The sequence below is a fragment of the Girardinichthys multiradiatus genome, chromosome 10 (genome assembly GCF_021462225.1).
Source record: "Girardinichthys multiradiatus isolate DD_20200921_A chromosome 10, DD_fGirMul_XY1, whole genome shotgun sequence".
Taxonomy (NCBI): Eukaryota; Metazoa; Chordata; class Actinopteri; order Cyprinodontiformes; family Goodeidae; genus Girardinichthys; species Girardinichthys multiradiatus.
Genome location: NC_061803.1, coordinates 16,502,414 through 16,515,475, shown reverse-complemented (window position 1 = coordinate 16,515,475; position 13,062 = coordinate 16,502,414). Strand labels below are relative to the sequence as shown.

Here is a 13,062-nt window from a genome sequence, read left to right as displayed (position 1 = left end):
CGTAATCCAGCTGAGCCTGGGCCTAAAGTTCACATTTCGTTACGTTCAGCATAGTGAAGCACGAATATATTTGTTGGAGCTCAATAAGACTGTAAACAGAAAGGACCTATTCATCTTAGCAAACGCACTGACCTTTTCAGCTGAGCTAAACGAATGAATCCAATCAACATGGGAGCATGTAAGTGAGCATGTTAATGCACACCATATTGGCAAAAGTACTGGGTCACACCACCAAATCTATGAATTCTGGTGTTGCAATCTTTTCCATGGTGGCAGGTGCATAATGTTTGGTGTGGGGAAACTTGACTGGCCTGCACAGAGTCCTGGCCTCAACCTTCTTGACCACCTCTGAGATGAGTTAGAGCGAAGGCTGCAATAATGGTTTTCTTCTCTAACTATGAACTCACTCCTAAACCTAAAAAAGTGTACAGAATAATTAAAGGGGTGTGTACATCAACAAATTGGCCCATATAGATTAGGAATAGGATGTCATCAAAGTTCATATAAGTGTGAAAGTAGACAGACAAATACTTTTAAAAATATGTCATATATAATCAGTCTTCAGATGGAACTACAATACAGTCAACTAAAATGCTGCTGCATTTTCACAGCAGACAGACTAGAGGCCCACATTTCAGGCTAGAGATTAGAAACAAATAGGTCTGCAATATTTTACGAGACTTGCAAAGCAAGTCATTCTGGCTATTCTTCTTCCTAAAATAAAGATTAACCACAAAGAGCTCAATGATTTAGTGACTTGTGGTGAAACATTTATTTCTTATTGTACGCAAAGTTAAAGACTAGAAAAGTGGAAAACTATGAATTATTCCATTTGTAGATGGACTTGTCAATTAAGAAAAATCTTCCCATAAGACTGGAAAAACTGAAGATTTAACACTTGCAAAGTTGGAGGTCCCTCATCAACCATACCCTTTAAACACAATATAACTGACTTTGGATCCTGTAGTTTTGTAACATTCACTACTAAAAGTAAGATACTGGGATCTCTTATCAAAGATCTTGTATTTTGTTGCACAGAGTAATATGTGCATTTCTTTCAATTAACATTTTTCTTCTGCTCTATAATGTGTTCAGAACTCCCTCACCTATACAGGGGTCTACAACTCCAGTCCTCGAGAACCACTGTCCTGCAATTTTATGTTGGAGTTAGAGAGTTGGAGACTGCCGCTCTAATACAACTGACCGTACTCTGGTGATGCCCTCTCTACATCGACTGAAAAAGATAACTGTAACTAGACTTTAGACTTCTTATTATAATGACAATACAGAGTCTTCAGGGATGTGTACTCAGTTCTTTGCTCTTTACTCACTGACCAACACTGATGTCTAATTTAGTATAAACTACCTCTTTATGTTTGCTGATGTTGCAACAGTTGTCATCATCAACAACAATGTCAAATAAACAACTTGCAGAACAATATAATTGTCTGTAAGGTATAAAGAAAACAGTCGTCATTGTCAGTTGTTGTTTACACAAAAGAAACTGTTGTTTTGGGGAATTTAGATCACCCCTGCACATGGCTACCCTGTCTGGATGAAATAACAGAAAAAGTAATCTTTCATGAATATTTTCAGAGCTTGGTGATTGGTAACTGTAAAATACCCCAGATAAAAACTATCTTTGGGCAGCCTACTTTCTCAGTTTAGGGCTGTTGGCTTTAGAATATATTAGCACCTGAAATCAAATTAGTTTTAGTAATAAAACTGCATACAGCAAGGTTGGCTGAAAGAAACATAAAACTGCACCAATGAACTGATTGTGTCATGAGCCAGGTCACATTTAACTTGAAAGGGGTTTTTAATTGTTCCCTTTTCCCTATTTATTTCTTTGTTTTAGTGGATTTTAGTGTTTGCTTACCGTTTTTTATATGTGTTATTTTATTATGTTTACTACTGTATTGTCTTTACAATGTATATGTATTTTATTGTATGATTTAATGTAGGTTTAGCAAGTTGGTCATTTAAATAGTATTGTGTTGATTATGTAAAAGCATAACTAGGGACAAAAGTTGACAATTAGCAATAGCTATAAACTGTCTGTACCTCCCATCATTTGCATTCTGTGTATTGCAACTATGTCAAATTGTATTGTCCCTATTAAATTAAGATTCTATTCATTCATTTTGTCAATTTTGCTACATCACACTTATATTATTTAAATGAATGTCAATTAAGGGTTTTAAATTATTCAAAATGTACAACCCCTCATGGTGCATTAGTGCTCCCAGTGTTATTATTTTGCTGATTCTGCTTGACTGGTTTTAGCACAGCTGGGTTCAGGTTTAAATGCAATATTCTCAGTAACATTCATATGAAATTCTCAAAGTTATTTTAGTTCTTCTTGGAGGAAGTTGATCTTTACAAAAAAATAATAAACAATGCCAGCCAGGTTTAACTTGGTTTTTTTTTTGTTTGATTCTGACCAACACTTCTGCAGCCCAAACAATTTGAAGAATAAAACAGTGTTGATTCAGATTTTTTAAAAACATTTTGTGATGATAGAAAGAATAAGAAAGGACATTAGCTTTGTATAGTACATTAAACCAGAAAGATGTGACCTAAACCTAAGTCTTTGCTATGTGGAATCTCACATTTAAGTATCTGCTATTCTTGTACTGATTCTTGTTCTAATTTATTACTGCTTTTAGAACCAGGTTTCCAGGTTGAGTGTTTGTTTGGATTTAAGTAATGAAGAACATGTGAGTCTTGCTCTTCTATTTGGCTTTACTATTTTAAAAAAAATCATTTGACATTTTCTGATCTTGATCCAACAGTGTTACATACACTGGAAATAGAGACCACATAGGGAATATTGATGAACAGACAGACCCTAAATACTGACAGAACAAGTTAAGACTCAGACAGCATCCGCATAGACAGACGGCTGTAATTGATTAATCATTCACACCACTGGACTTCCCACTGATAGGAAAAGGACATAGGCTTTCACTACAAAATACTTTTGCTTGATTCCATCTAAGCAGCTTTCTGTGAGTCCTTTGGCTCGGCTGTGGTCACAGTCTATTAGTCAATGGATTGCAAACACCATGGAGAGGAGATGATGCACTGGCATGAGTTGTAGATAAAGGCTAGGATGTTTTCTCTATATCTCAAAGCACTGCAAAAACAGCCGACTTGCATTACTGCCAACTTCCTAATCGCTATTATTGAATTCTTGTTTATTCAGCCTCTTACCTTCTTGTCAGAAAGGCCAGACACAGTGTCGATATATTGTTCCTGTATCATGAAAGCAGCTAGGTTGGCCGTGTAAGAAGCCAAGAAGATGACCGCAAAGAAGGCCCAGACCAGGACCATGATTTTACTGGTGGTTCCTTTGGGGTTTTCAATGGGAACAGAGTTGTTGAAGACGATTCCCCACAGCAGCCACACTGATTTCCCTATCGTGAACGTCGGCCCACCTGGAGCTGAGGAACGACATTGTGGAGATAGTCAACGTTTGAATGATCAATTCAGAATTTCAACACAAAGGTTTCCACAAACCAGAAGAAAGAAAGATAAACTGTAATCTGTTGCAAACATAGAATTATTTATTCTAGCCTTAAAATTGTCCACTTTCTCATATAAATCACAAAGTGATTTGGAAATACTAGACTCAAAAATGCTTGACATAAAATTAGAAAATAGTCCCTACAAGGTTTTACAGGTCTAAAGAGCTGTAAATCTCTGATCAGTTGATCAGTTGATCTAAAAGTCTGAGTTTGTGTGCAAACAAATGTTAATAAATCCCTAAAGTAACTGCTAATCAATAGAGAAACAATGAAGCACAAGTCGTGTCTTCTAGCTGTTCACGTTTAAGTTCTTGCTGCAGCATTTTATTCCATCTGAAGATGATAAAAGTGTTTTGTTTTGTTGTTTGCCAAGATTAGTGAAAATTAACCCCATAAGTGAGAGGAAATAAAACCGTCAATAGTAGGCTCCATTTTATGTTTTTTCAACAAACCGTTTGTTTAAAGATTCTCAAGTGGAATATGACATTTTGGGTAATCTTTTTTAAGACTGGTTGCCAAGTGTGGAAACATTGAAACATAAATGGCCAATTTGGTGACTGATTTGTGCTTTAATTAAACATTTTGTCAAGTTTATCTAGTGGTAGTCATTCTTTTTTGTAGTGTACACAACTTTTAAAGATGTAACATTTTCACCTCTGGTTTTCTCATCATGTCAGGTAACAAAATTCCCTCTCCAGTATTGTGGTTTGCAGTAAATGATTTGTGACCACTCAGTGCAAGCAAGCCTGAAGACCTTCATTGGGTTTGATAAGCTTTATCCTAAAAAGCCAGAGTTTCTGTGACAGTGTTTTTCTGTAATTGAGAATGGTAAACAGCTAATTAGTTTTGGGATTATTTTATGGCTTTAATTATGAATCTTTTCCAAAAAATTACTTGTAACTACGACTGTTTATAATATTATAATGACAGTTTCCATGTTTAGAATATTTTAAAGTGTTGTTTTGATAGGTTAGCCCATACCTAGGTTAGGTTTAATTAAGTTACCAAAATAAATTAACTTTTCAATAATATATTAACTCACTGAATGTGATTGTTCATGTCACAAGTACAACTGCAATTATTGGAATCTTTTATTTGAGATTTTCCTTTAGGTTAATCTGAGTTGTTCTAAAAAAATAATAATAATAATCCATGACTTTCAGTTTCCCTGGGGTATAAATATGAATCTCTTCAAGCCCCAAACCTCAAGGCTGGATGGGGAGCCATGTTTTATTTGCTGCCATACACAGAGAGGATAGTACAGCAAGAGCTAGAAGACATCAGCAGGTCGCAGCTAATCTGACTCTATCAATCTGTCTAATCTGACTCTATCAATGTAGCAGATTGATAGAGTCTGCAGGCTTAACCACGGTAACACCATAGAAATGAGTTTAGACGTTGTTTAGCTGGACAAAACAGTACCAAGCATAACAATGGTCTGTTGTGAAATTGTAGACTTAATATCTGCTAACATAATGTTGTATCACACTAATATGAACGTTTTTATTTAGTTAATTTAAATTACAAAAGTCAGCTAAAACAGTTTTACATTTGACACACAACTCTTTTAACAACAATTACTTCACAGAACCTCACCCTAAAAATCACAACTAATCCTTAAAGGTGTAGGTGTTTAAATAAGTATAAAATTCATTAATTGATCATTGGGTCTTTCAGATTGGATTAACCTCAATGTGGCTAAACCAACAAAGACACAAAATCAACCTTCTTCAATGACAATCTCAGTCACAAGACCCAAGTCCAACAGAAGATTTGGAGAACTGGAGAGAAGAGACCATAGGAGAGGGTGCCATTAATTATGTCCCCATACATGTTGTTGAAAACAGTTTTCAAATTTCTTTTAGTGTGAGATTATTTTACTGCCATAAAGTACACTGCTCAAAAAAAATAAAGGGAACACTCAAATAACACATCCTAGATCAGAATGAATGAAATATTCTCATTGAATACTTTGTTCTGTACAAAGTTGAATGTGCTGACAAAAAAACCACACAAAAATCATCAATGGAAATCAAATTTATTAACCAATGGACGCCTGGATTTGGAGTCACACACAAAATTAAAGTGGAAAAACACACTGCAGGCTGATCCAACTTTGATGTAATGTCCTTAAAATAAGTCAAAATGAGGCTCAGTATTGTGTGTGGCCTCCATGTGCCTGTATGACCTCCCTACAACGCCTGGGCATGCTCCTGATGAGACAGCGCATGGTCTCCTGAGGGATCTCCTCCCAGACCTGGACTAAAGCATCCGCCAACTTCTGGATAGTCTGTGGTGCAACGTGACGTTGGTGGATGGAGCGAGACATGATGTCCCAGATGTGCTCAATCGGATTCAGGTCTGGGGAACGGGCGGGCCAGTCCATAGCTTCAATGTCTTCATCTCGCAGGAACTGCTGAAACACTCCAGCCACATGAGGTCTAGCATTGTCCTGCATTAGGAGGAAGCCAGGGACAACCGCACCAGCATATGGTCTCACAAGGGGTCTGAGGATCTCATCTCGGTACCTAATGGCAGTCAGGCTACCTCTGGCGAGCACATGGAGGGCTATGCGGCCCTCCAAAGAAATGCCACCCCACACCATTACTGACCCACTGCCAAACCGGTCATGCTGAAGGATGTTGCAGGCAGCAGATCGCTCTCCACGGTGTCTCCAGACTCTGTCACGTCTGTCACATGTGCTCAGTGTGAACCTGCTTTCATCTGTGAAGAGCACAGGGCACCAGTGGTGAATTTGCCAATCCTGGTGTTCTCTGGCAAATGCCAAGCGTCCTGCATGGTGTTGGGCTGTGAGCACAACCCCCATTTGTGGACGTCGGGCCCTCATACCATCCTCATGGAGTCGGTTTCTAACCGTTTGTGCAGACACATGCACATTTGTGGCCTGCTGGAGGTCATTTTGCAGGGCTCTGGCAGTGCTCCTCCTGTTCCTCCTTGCACAAAAGCAGATGTAGCGGTCCTGTTGGTGGGTTGTTGCCCTCCTACGGCCTCCTCCACGTCTCCTGGTGTACTGGCCTGTCTCCTGGTAGCGCCTCCAGGCTCTGGATACTACGCTGACAGACACAGCAAATCTTCTTGCCACAGCTTGAATTGATGTGCCATCCTGGATGAGCTGCACTACCTGAGCCATTTGTGTGGGTTGTAGAGTCCGTCTCATGCTACCACGAGTGTGAAAGTGCCACCAACATTCAAAAGTGACCAAAACATCAGCCAGAAAGCATAGGTACTGAGAAGTGGTCTGTGGTCCCCAACTTAGAGGCTGACATTTTTTCGGGAATCCCACACTTTTTTTATTTTTATTTATAAAACTTTTTGAAAGTCAAGTATAATTCTTCTCACTTCATATTTATACAAAACTTTGTGCTGGTCTATCATATGAAAATCCCAATAAAATACAGTGAAATCGGTGGTTGTAATGTGACAAAATGTAAGCATGTTTCTAGAGGTGTGAAAGTTTTGCAGGGTACTGTAAGGGAATGTAAGATAGAAAAGCAATTTGTCGTTACAAACACCCACCGCTGCCAATATTTATCCCCTAAAATTCTATATTAGGAGTGGGAATCCCGTGGGATGGGAGACAGCATTATTAAAGATCAAGTGATTGGGAGGGTACAGGATACAAAATTAACAGGAGTAGACGGGAGTGGGAGCTAACCAATAGGAGGGAAAATAAACTATAATCAATCGTCTTTGGAAATGTAAAACTGAGACTTTGTTATAAACTTTAAGAAACAAAAACTTGGATCGACGCCGCCATTGTGTAGTTTTTTTCCAAGAAGCCTATACTATAATGTGAGTCAAAGGAACTACAAGACCCACAAGCCAACAGTGCTTCTGCTCGATGTTTTCCACCTGCGTGCAGAATGGAGGGAGCAAACGCAGGTGGAGAACTGGACGTGGTAAAATTGGATTTGCAACGTAAAGTCAGAAGTAAGGACTTATCTATTAAACTCATAGAGCTGACAGGAAAGTTGCAAATATTACCAAACTTCAGGAGAGTTGAATGTAGTGGTGTTAACACGCAGTCTGCTGCTTGTAAAATGTGTTTAGTCGTAATCAAGGACACCAGTGATTATTTAATTATGATTTTATATTTTTTCCAGGTTGACCCTCCATTCTTGATGCCAGGAGGTCATGTCAGCATTTGAATCAGGTGAGCTGGAGCAGACACACATCTAAAACTTGCAGGGAAGGGGTCCCTGAGGACCAGGGCTGTGAACCATTGAGCTACAGTTTCTAAATTGTGAAAGTAATGCCTTTTTGCACTTTTGATCACCAAGTGCAGTTCTCTTCCTAGGTGCATTTTTCTTTCGTTTCAACAATTTGAAACATAAAAGTAATGTCATTGTTCAAAGGAAACAATCGCTTAATAAATGACTAAAATACAACTATGTACATTTTGTTTATTCAGCTAAGATAGGCATGTTCTGTTTCCTTGTTTGATGTTTTATTATTTCTTCATTATTTTCTTTTTACTTTAACTGGCCTTTACTACAGCTAAAAACAGGGACCTAACTGGTCCTTCAAAGAAATTGCCAAAAGACTAAATGAAGAAAACAAAAATGGGAGTGGAAGGGGGGGGGGGGGGGGTCATTCTAAACGGGAGCGGGATGAGTCAATTTACCAGGAGTGGGATGGGACAGGATTTTTTTCATGCTGCCCTGGGATTGGGATGGGACAAGACATTTTTCTGTGGGAGTGAGATGGGACAGGAGAGAAAATCCACTCCCGTTTCACCCTCTACCCCACCTGCAGAACCACTCCTTTATTGAGTGTGTCTTGCTAATCGCCAAAGATTTCCCCCTGTTGTCTATTCCATTTGCACAGCATGTGAAATTGATTGTCAATCAGTGTTGCTTCCTAAGTGGCCAGTTTGATTTCACAGAAGTTTGATTTACTTGGAGTTATATTGTGTCGTTTAAGTGTTCCCTTTATTTTTTTTCAGCAGTGTATTTCATACATCCATTCCGGGGATGCCAAAGATTCACTGTGATCTTCTTGCGTAAAGACACGAAACCCTTGAGTATTATTAGAATGTTTTTGGCAGTTCAGGAGGACAGTGTTCTGCAGGAACCCATAAGTCATTTTGGTGTAATCTTTTAAACACTGCATTTCTTTCAGGATATGGCTAGAGCAAAAATAACCGGAGCATATTATACATATCAAAATAAAAAAATTGGGTTGTATATATTCCACTGAATCTTTAAGTGCAACTGGCACTTTTTACATTCCTTCTCTGTAATAGCGATAACATTGTATTTCAATTAGTTTCCCTTGTCATGGTTGTCCATTGTTTGCTGTGTAAGTAATCCTGAACCTTTTCATGCCCTTGTTTAAAGTCCCAAACAAGAGACAAATTTTACTGCTTCAGCCCATTTTCAGTGTTGCCACTCTTGATCAAGCAAAGCAGCAGAGGTTACCACCTTCATCAATCACACTTCAATTAGTGCAGCCCAGATTGCTAATTGAAACAAGGAAATGACCTTTTGGACCTGGAGACAGGCACGCTCTGCCAGTACTGCATTCAGGGATTGATTGGTCCTCTCCTGAAAATCTTGTTTAGCAACTCCGTTGCAGGACACTGGATTAAGGCAAGCTTACTGTGACATATTTGGCGTAATAGAAACTGAGAAGTTTCAATGTACATGGTGGGTATTTTTAGAAAACTGTACATAAATAGCAAAATTTACTCCTTTGAGTTATTTCACACTCCTAATATAGAATTTTAGGGGATAAATATTGGCAGCGGTGGGTGTTTGTAACGACAAATTGCTTTTCTATCTTACATTCCCTTACAGTACCCTGCAAAACTTTCACACCTCTAGAAACATGCTTACATTTTGTCACATTACAACCACTGATTTCACTGTATTTTATTGGGATTTTCATATGATAGACCAACACAAAGTTTTGTATAAATATGAAGTGAGAAGAATTATACTTGACTTTCAAAAAGTTTTATAAATAAAAATAAAAAAAGTGTGGCATGCATTTATATTTAGCCCTCTAGTTCTATGACGATAGTGTTACTGTGCTTGATTTGCCTGCAAAGTCACCTGACCTGGACCCCACAGAGAATCTATGGGGTATTGTCAGGAGGAAGATAAGAGACAGCAGGCTAACAATGCAGATGACCGGAAGGCCGCTACCAAAGCAACATGTGCTTCCATTACACCTCAGCAGAAACACAGGCTGATTATCTCCATGCCTGGACCTGCATTTTGGGTTTTCATTATCTGTAAGAAATAATCATAAAAAAATGCAAGAAATAAAGGCTTTAAATATGTCCCTCTATGTGTAATGAAGAGTTTCACTTTTTCAAAAGAGTAACAAAAAATAACCTTTTTTATGATTTTTTTTTTTAGCTGTACTTGTACCTAAACTAAACCTAAAAATACAAACACATGTTCGAATGGTCAAGTCAGGTCTCGACCTAGATCCAATTGAGAAGCTATGGAAAGACTTAATAACAGATGTTTAATTGACGTTTAATTTGCATCTAACATGACTGAGCGTTTTTTGGATAGAAAATTTGGCAAAACATTAAGTCACTAGACGTGCAAAGTTGGAACAATTGTACACCTAAACACCTGCAGCTGTAACTGCAACAGAATGTTTTTAGAAAGTATTGACTCAGGGAGGCTGAACGCACATACAAACCACACTATTCAGGGTTTTATTTGTAAAAAAATGTGAACGTTTTTGGTTGTAACATGACAAAATGTGAAATGGTTAAGAGACATTTATTCTTTTCCAAGGGACTGTCCATGTTAAACAAAAAAAAAGGTGTAGAACTCACCTTTGGCGCTCACCAGACTGCGGTTGTAGCCCACCGGGCTGAAGTATTCAAAAACGAACACCGTCACCGCCACCACGGTCAGGCACATCACAAACATCATGACCCAAACTGCTGGGCTGTAGGGCTCTGAGAGAAAAGGAAAAGGACAATTCCAAACTAGGATTTTAGTAACAATCTTTATTTGTTTATTATTTTTTTATTTTCTGCTTACAAATCCAATCTATTGATGTTGCTTTTTTAAGACAGCTGAGAGGAAAACAGTGAACTGACACCATTTAGGAATCTGTGCTACATTTTGTTGTACACATTTAGAAAGGGGATTTAGGTGTTTGTATGGTATGCAAGAGGATTTAGTTCTAGATTACAGTTACTGGTGGTATAGCTTAATGCCTAATGGGAAGTATCCTGAAATGCCTCCAAACACAGGACTCGTTTAAATAGGCCATCCTCAAAGAACTAAGAACTAGGAATGAGGGTGTTGACAACATGGGAGCATGCAAAATGAACGTGGAAGATCTATTTCTCACCAAGAAAAGCAGACGGTGATACTGTGCCATTGCTACGAGCTACCATGACGCTGATACCTGTCTCCACAAACGGCACGGAGAAGTCAATGATTTCGGAGCGCTCCTCGTTGATGGTGAGAGAGCCGATAGCCATGTCAGCGCGCCTGTAAAAAACCTGATGGAGGAAAAAAAGACAAAGAAAACAGAACAAACTACTGGAGAAAGAGTGTAGTGATGCAGAGAAACTGGCCAACAACATTTCCTGTACTTAAAACAAACAAAGTTTCATGGCCAATCTTTACTTAAGGATGACAAAGAAGTATTATTGTGCTCTCACAGCAGGAAGATTTCTCAAATTTCACTCATGCAGCCCGTGAAGTTTTTAAGTTCTTCATTTGACTACTGACCTCAGGAAAGAGTGTGCAATTGTGTGTAAGAACTCAGATAGTAGCTGTCTGCAGGGAAATATATTTGTCTTTTTATTTGAGCATGAAGGAGGAGCTGTACACTCCATCTCAAGATCGCTCAAATCCAAAGTGGCTTCATAAATGTCGTAAGCAGACACAATTATACTGTAACAGTAGCTGAATGCCCTCGGGCACAGAAACACAAGCGTGAAGGCTGCTCTGTAGAACATCTGTTCAGAATGTTTCACATTTGGCTGCTGCTGGGTTTGATGTAGTTTGGCAGGTACACAATCTCTAAACTAAAGAGAGATTCATTCTGTCTCAGTGAGTCATGTAGCATTACATTATTTCTTACTTTTTTCTTGAAGTGTGTGTAACAGCTACTGGGAAAAGAGACTTTAAGAATGGAAAGCGTCATATATTTCAAACAAAAACTGATGGCAATTTGGATTTTGTTAAATTAAATAATGGTTAGTAGTGTTGGAAATATCCCTGTGATTATTTATATTGTTATAATTTTTGTTTGTTCACGTTAAATGTTATATGATGTTGACTCAAATTCATTTCGAAAGCAAATTTAAAACAAACACATTTGACCTAATAATTTTACAACTTAATAATTTACAATTTAATACTAATATTACTACTACCAATAGTAATAATAATAATAATGACTATCATCATCAAAAAGCCCTTAAGTCTGTATGTAGAAGTGTTTCATATAAACTGATTGCAACTGATTCATATTTCCATAAAATAACAAAACATTTGACCTGGATCTGAAAATAGCAAAAAGTTTGGAAGAGTGCCAGCAAAAAGCATCTTCTCTTGAAAAGGAAAACAGCATAGAGGTTTGGAAAGTTGCATTTGAATAAAGCAAATCAGACCCTGGAAAACTTACGCTATTTCGAAGACAAAATCCCTATAGTGACACAGTCTGGTGGAAGCATCATGTTGGGGGATTGCATTCAGCACAGAACAGCAAACAATAGTATATTTGCAAATGCAATTGTTGTTAAAGTTCTTGACCAAAAAATTTAAAAAGACTGAAGAAGGTATGGCTTGTAAAGATGACTTGCCTTCTTCGCTCTAAAATAATAGTGGAGCATGCCTTTTTTTTTAAAAGTCACATCTAAACGAACCACTAGACATCTGCAATAAGTCCTTCAGACAGATGAGGCCAAAGTAAAGATTTTTAGCCATAATGTACAACTTCATGTTTGGTGAAAACCACACTGCATGTCAGCATAAACACCTCATTCCAACACTCAAGAATATGGGCCTGGTTTGCAGCCACAGGACCTTGGTACCATTGATTTGACCACAAACTTATCTGTATACTAGAGTATTCCAGAATCAAATGTGAAGCTATCTCATTAACATCTTTGGACAAATCAGGCCAAAGTAAAGAAGGTGTATTTCATTTTAAACACTATGGAAATCAACCTATGAGTTTCCAAGACAGGTGAGAAGGAAAAACTGATGGACATTTTCAATCACTTTATAGCTACCCAGCTTAACAAAACTTTCAAACTTGTGGAGGGACCTTTTACAACACAGTTTTCTGACCGTTTGGCACACATCTGCTTCAGTATTCAGCCTTACCTCCCCAATCATTCCGTTCCAAATCCCATGCACCAGTTTGCCATGTTTTCCGTTAGTGACCAGGTAGAGGTCGAAGGAGAACTTAATGGTTTTGGACAGCTTCTTGAGGATATCTATGCAGAAACCTTTGCAGCACAGTTTGGTGTAGGACTCTGAGTGGACAGTGCTGTTAGAAAAGGAAGATAAAATAAAAA

At 38.2% G+C, this 13,062-nt stretch overlaps 1 protein-coding gene across 5 annotated transcripts in view; it reads right to left on the bottom strand.

Moving 5' to 3' along the window:
- LOC124875669 (glutamate receptor ionotropic, NMDA 2C-like) overlaps nt 1-13,062 on the bottom strand; it is a 103,904-nt gene that overhangs the window by 17,181 nt on the left and 73,661 nt on the right. For all 5 annotated transcript variants that reach the window (XM_047377958.1, XM_047377961.1, XM_047377963.1 and 2 more), the window contains exons 9-12: nt 12,869-13,034; nt 10,878-11,031; nt 10,351-10,476; nt 3,217-3,446 (exon numbers count right to left, since the gene is read on the bottom strand). In XM_047377958.1, coding sequence (XP_047233914.1) covers nt 3,217-3,446; nt 10,351-10,476; nt 10,878-11,031; nt 12,869-13,034 — 676 coding nt within the window. The remainder of the gene's footprint in view (nt 1-3,216; nt 3,447-10,350; nt 10,477-10,877; nt 11,032-12,868; nt 13,035-13,062) is intronic.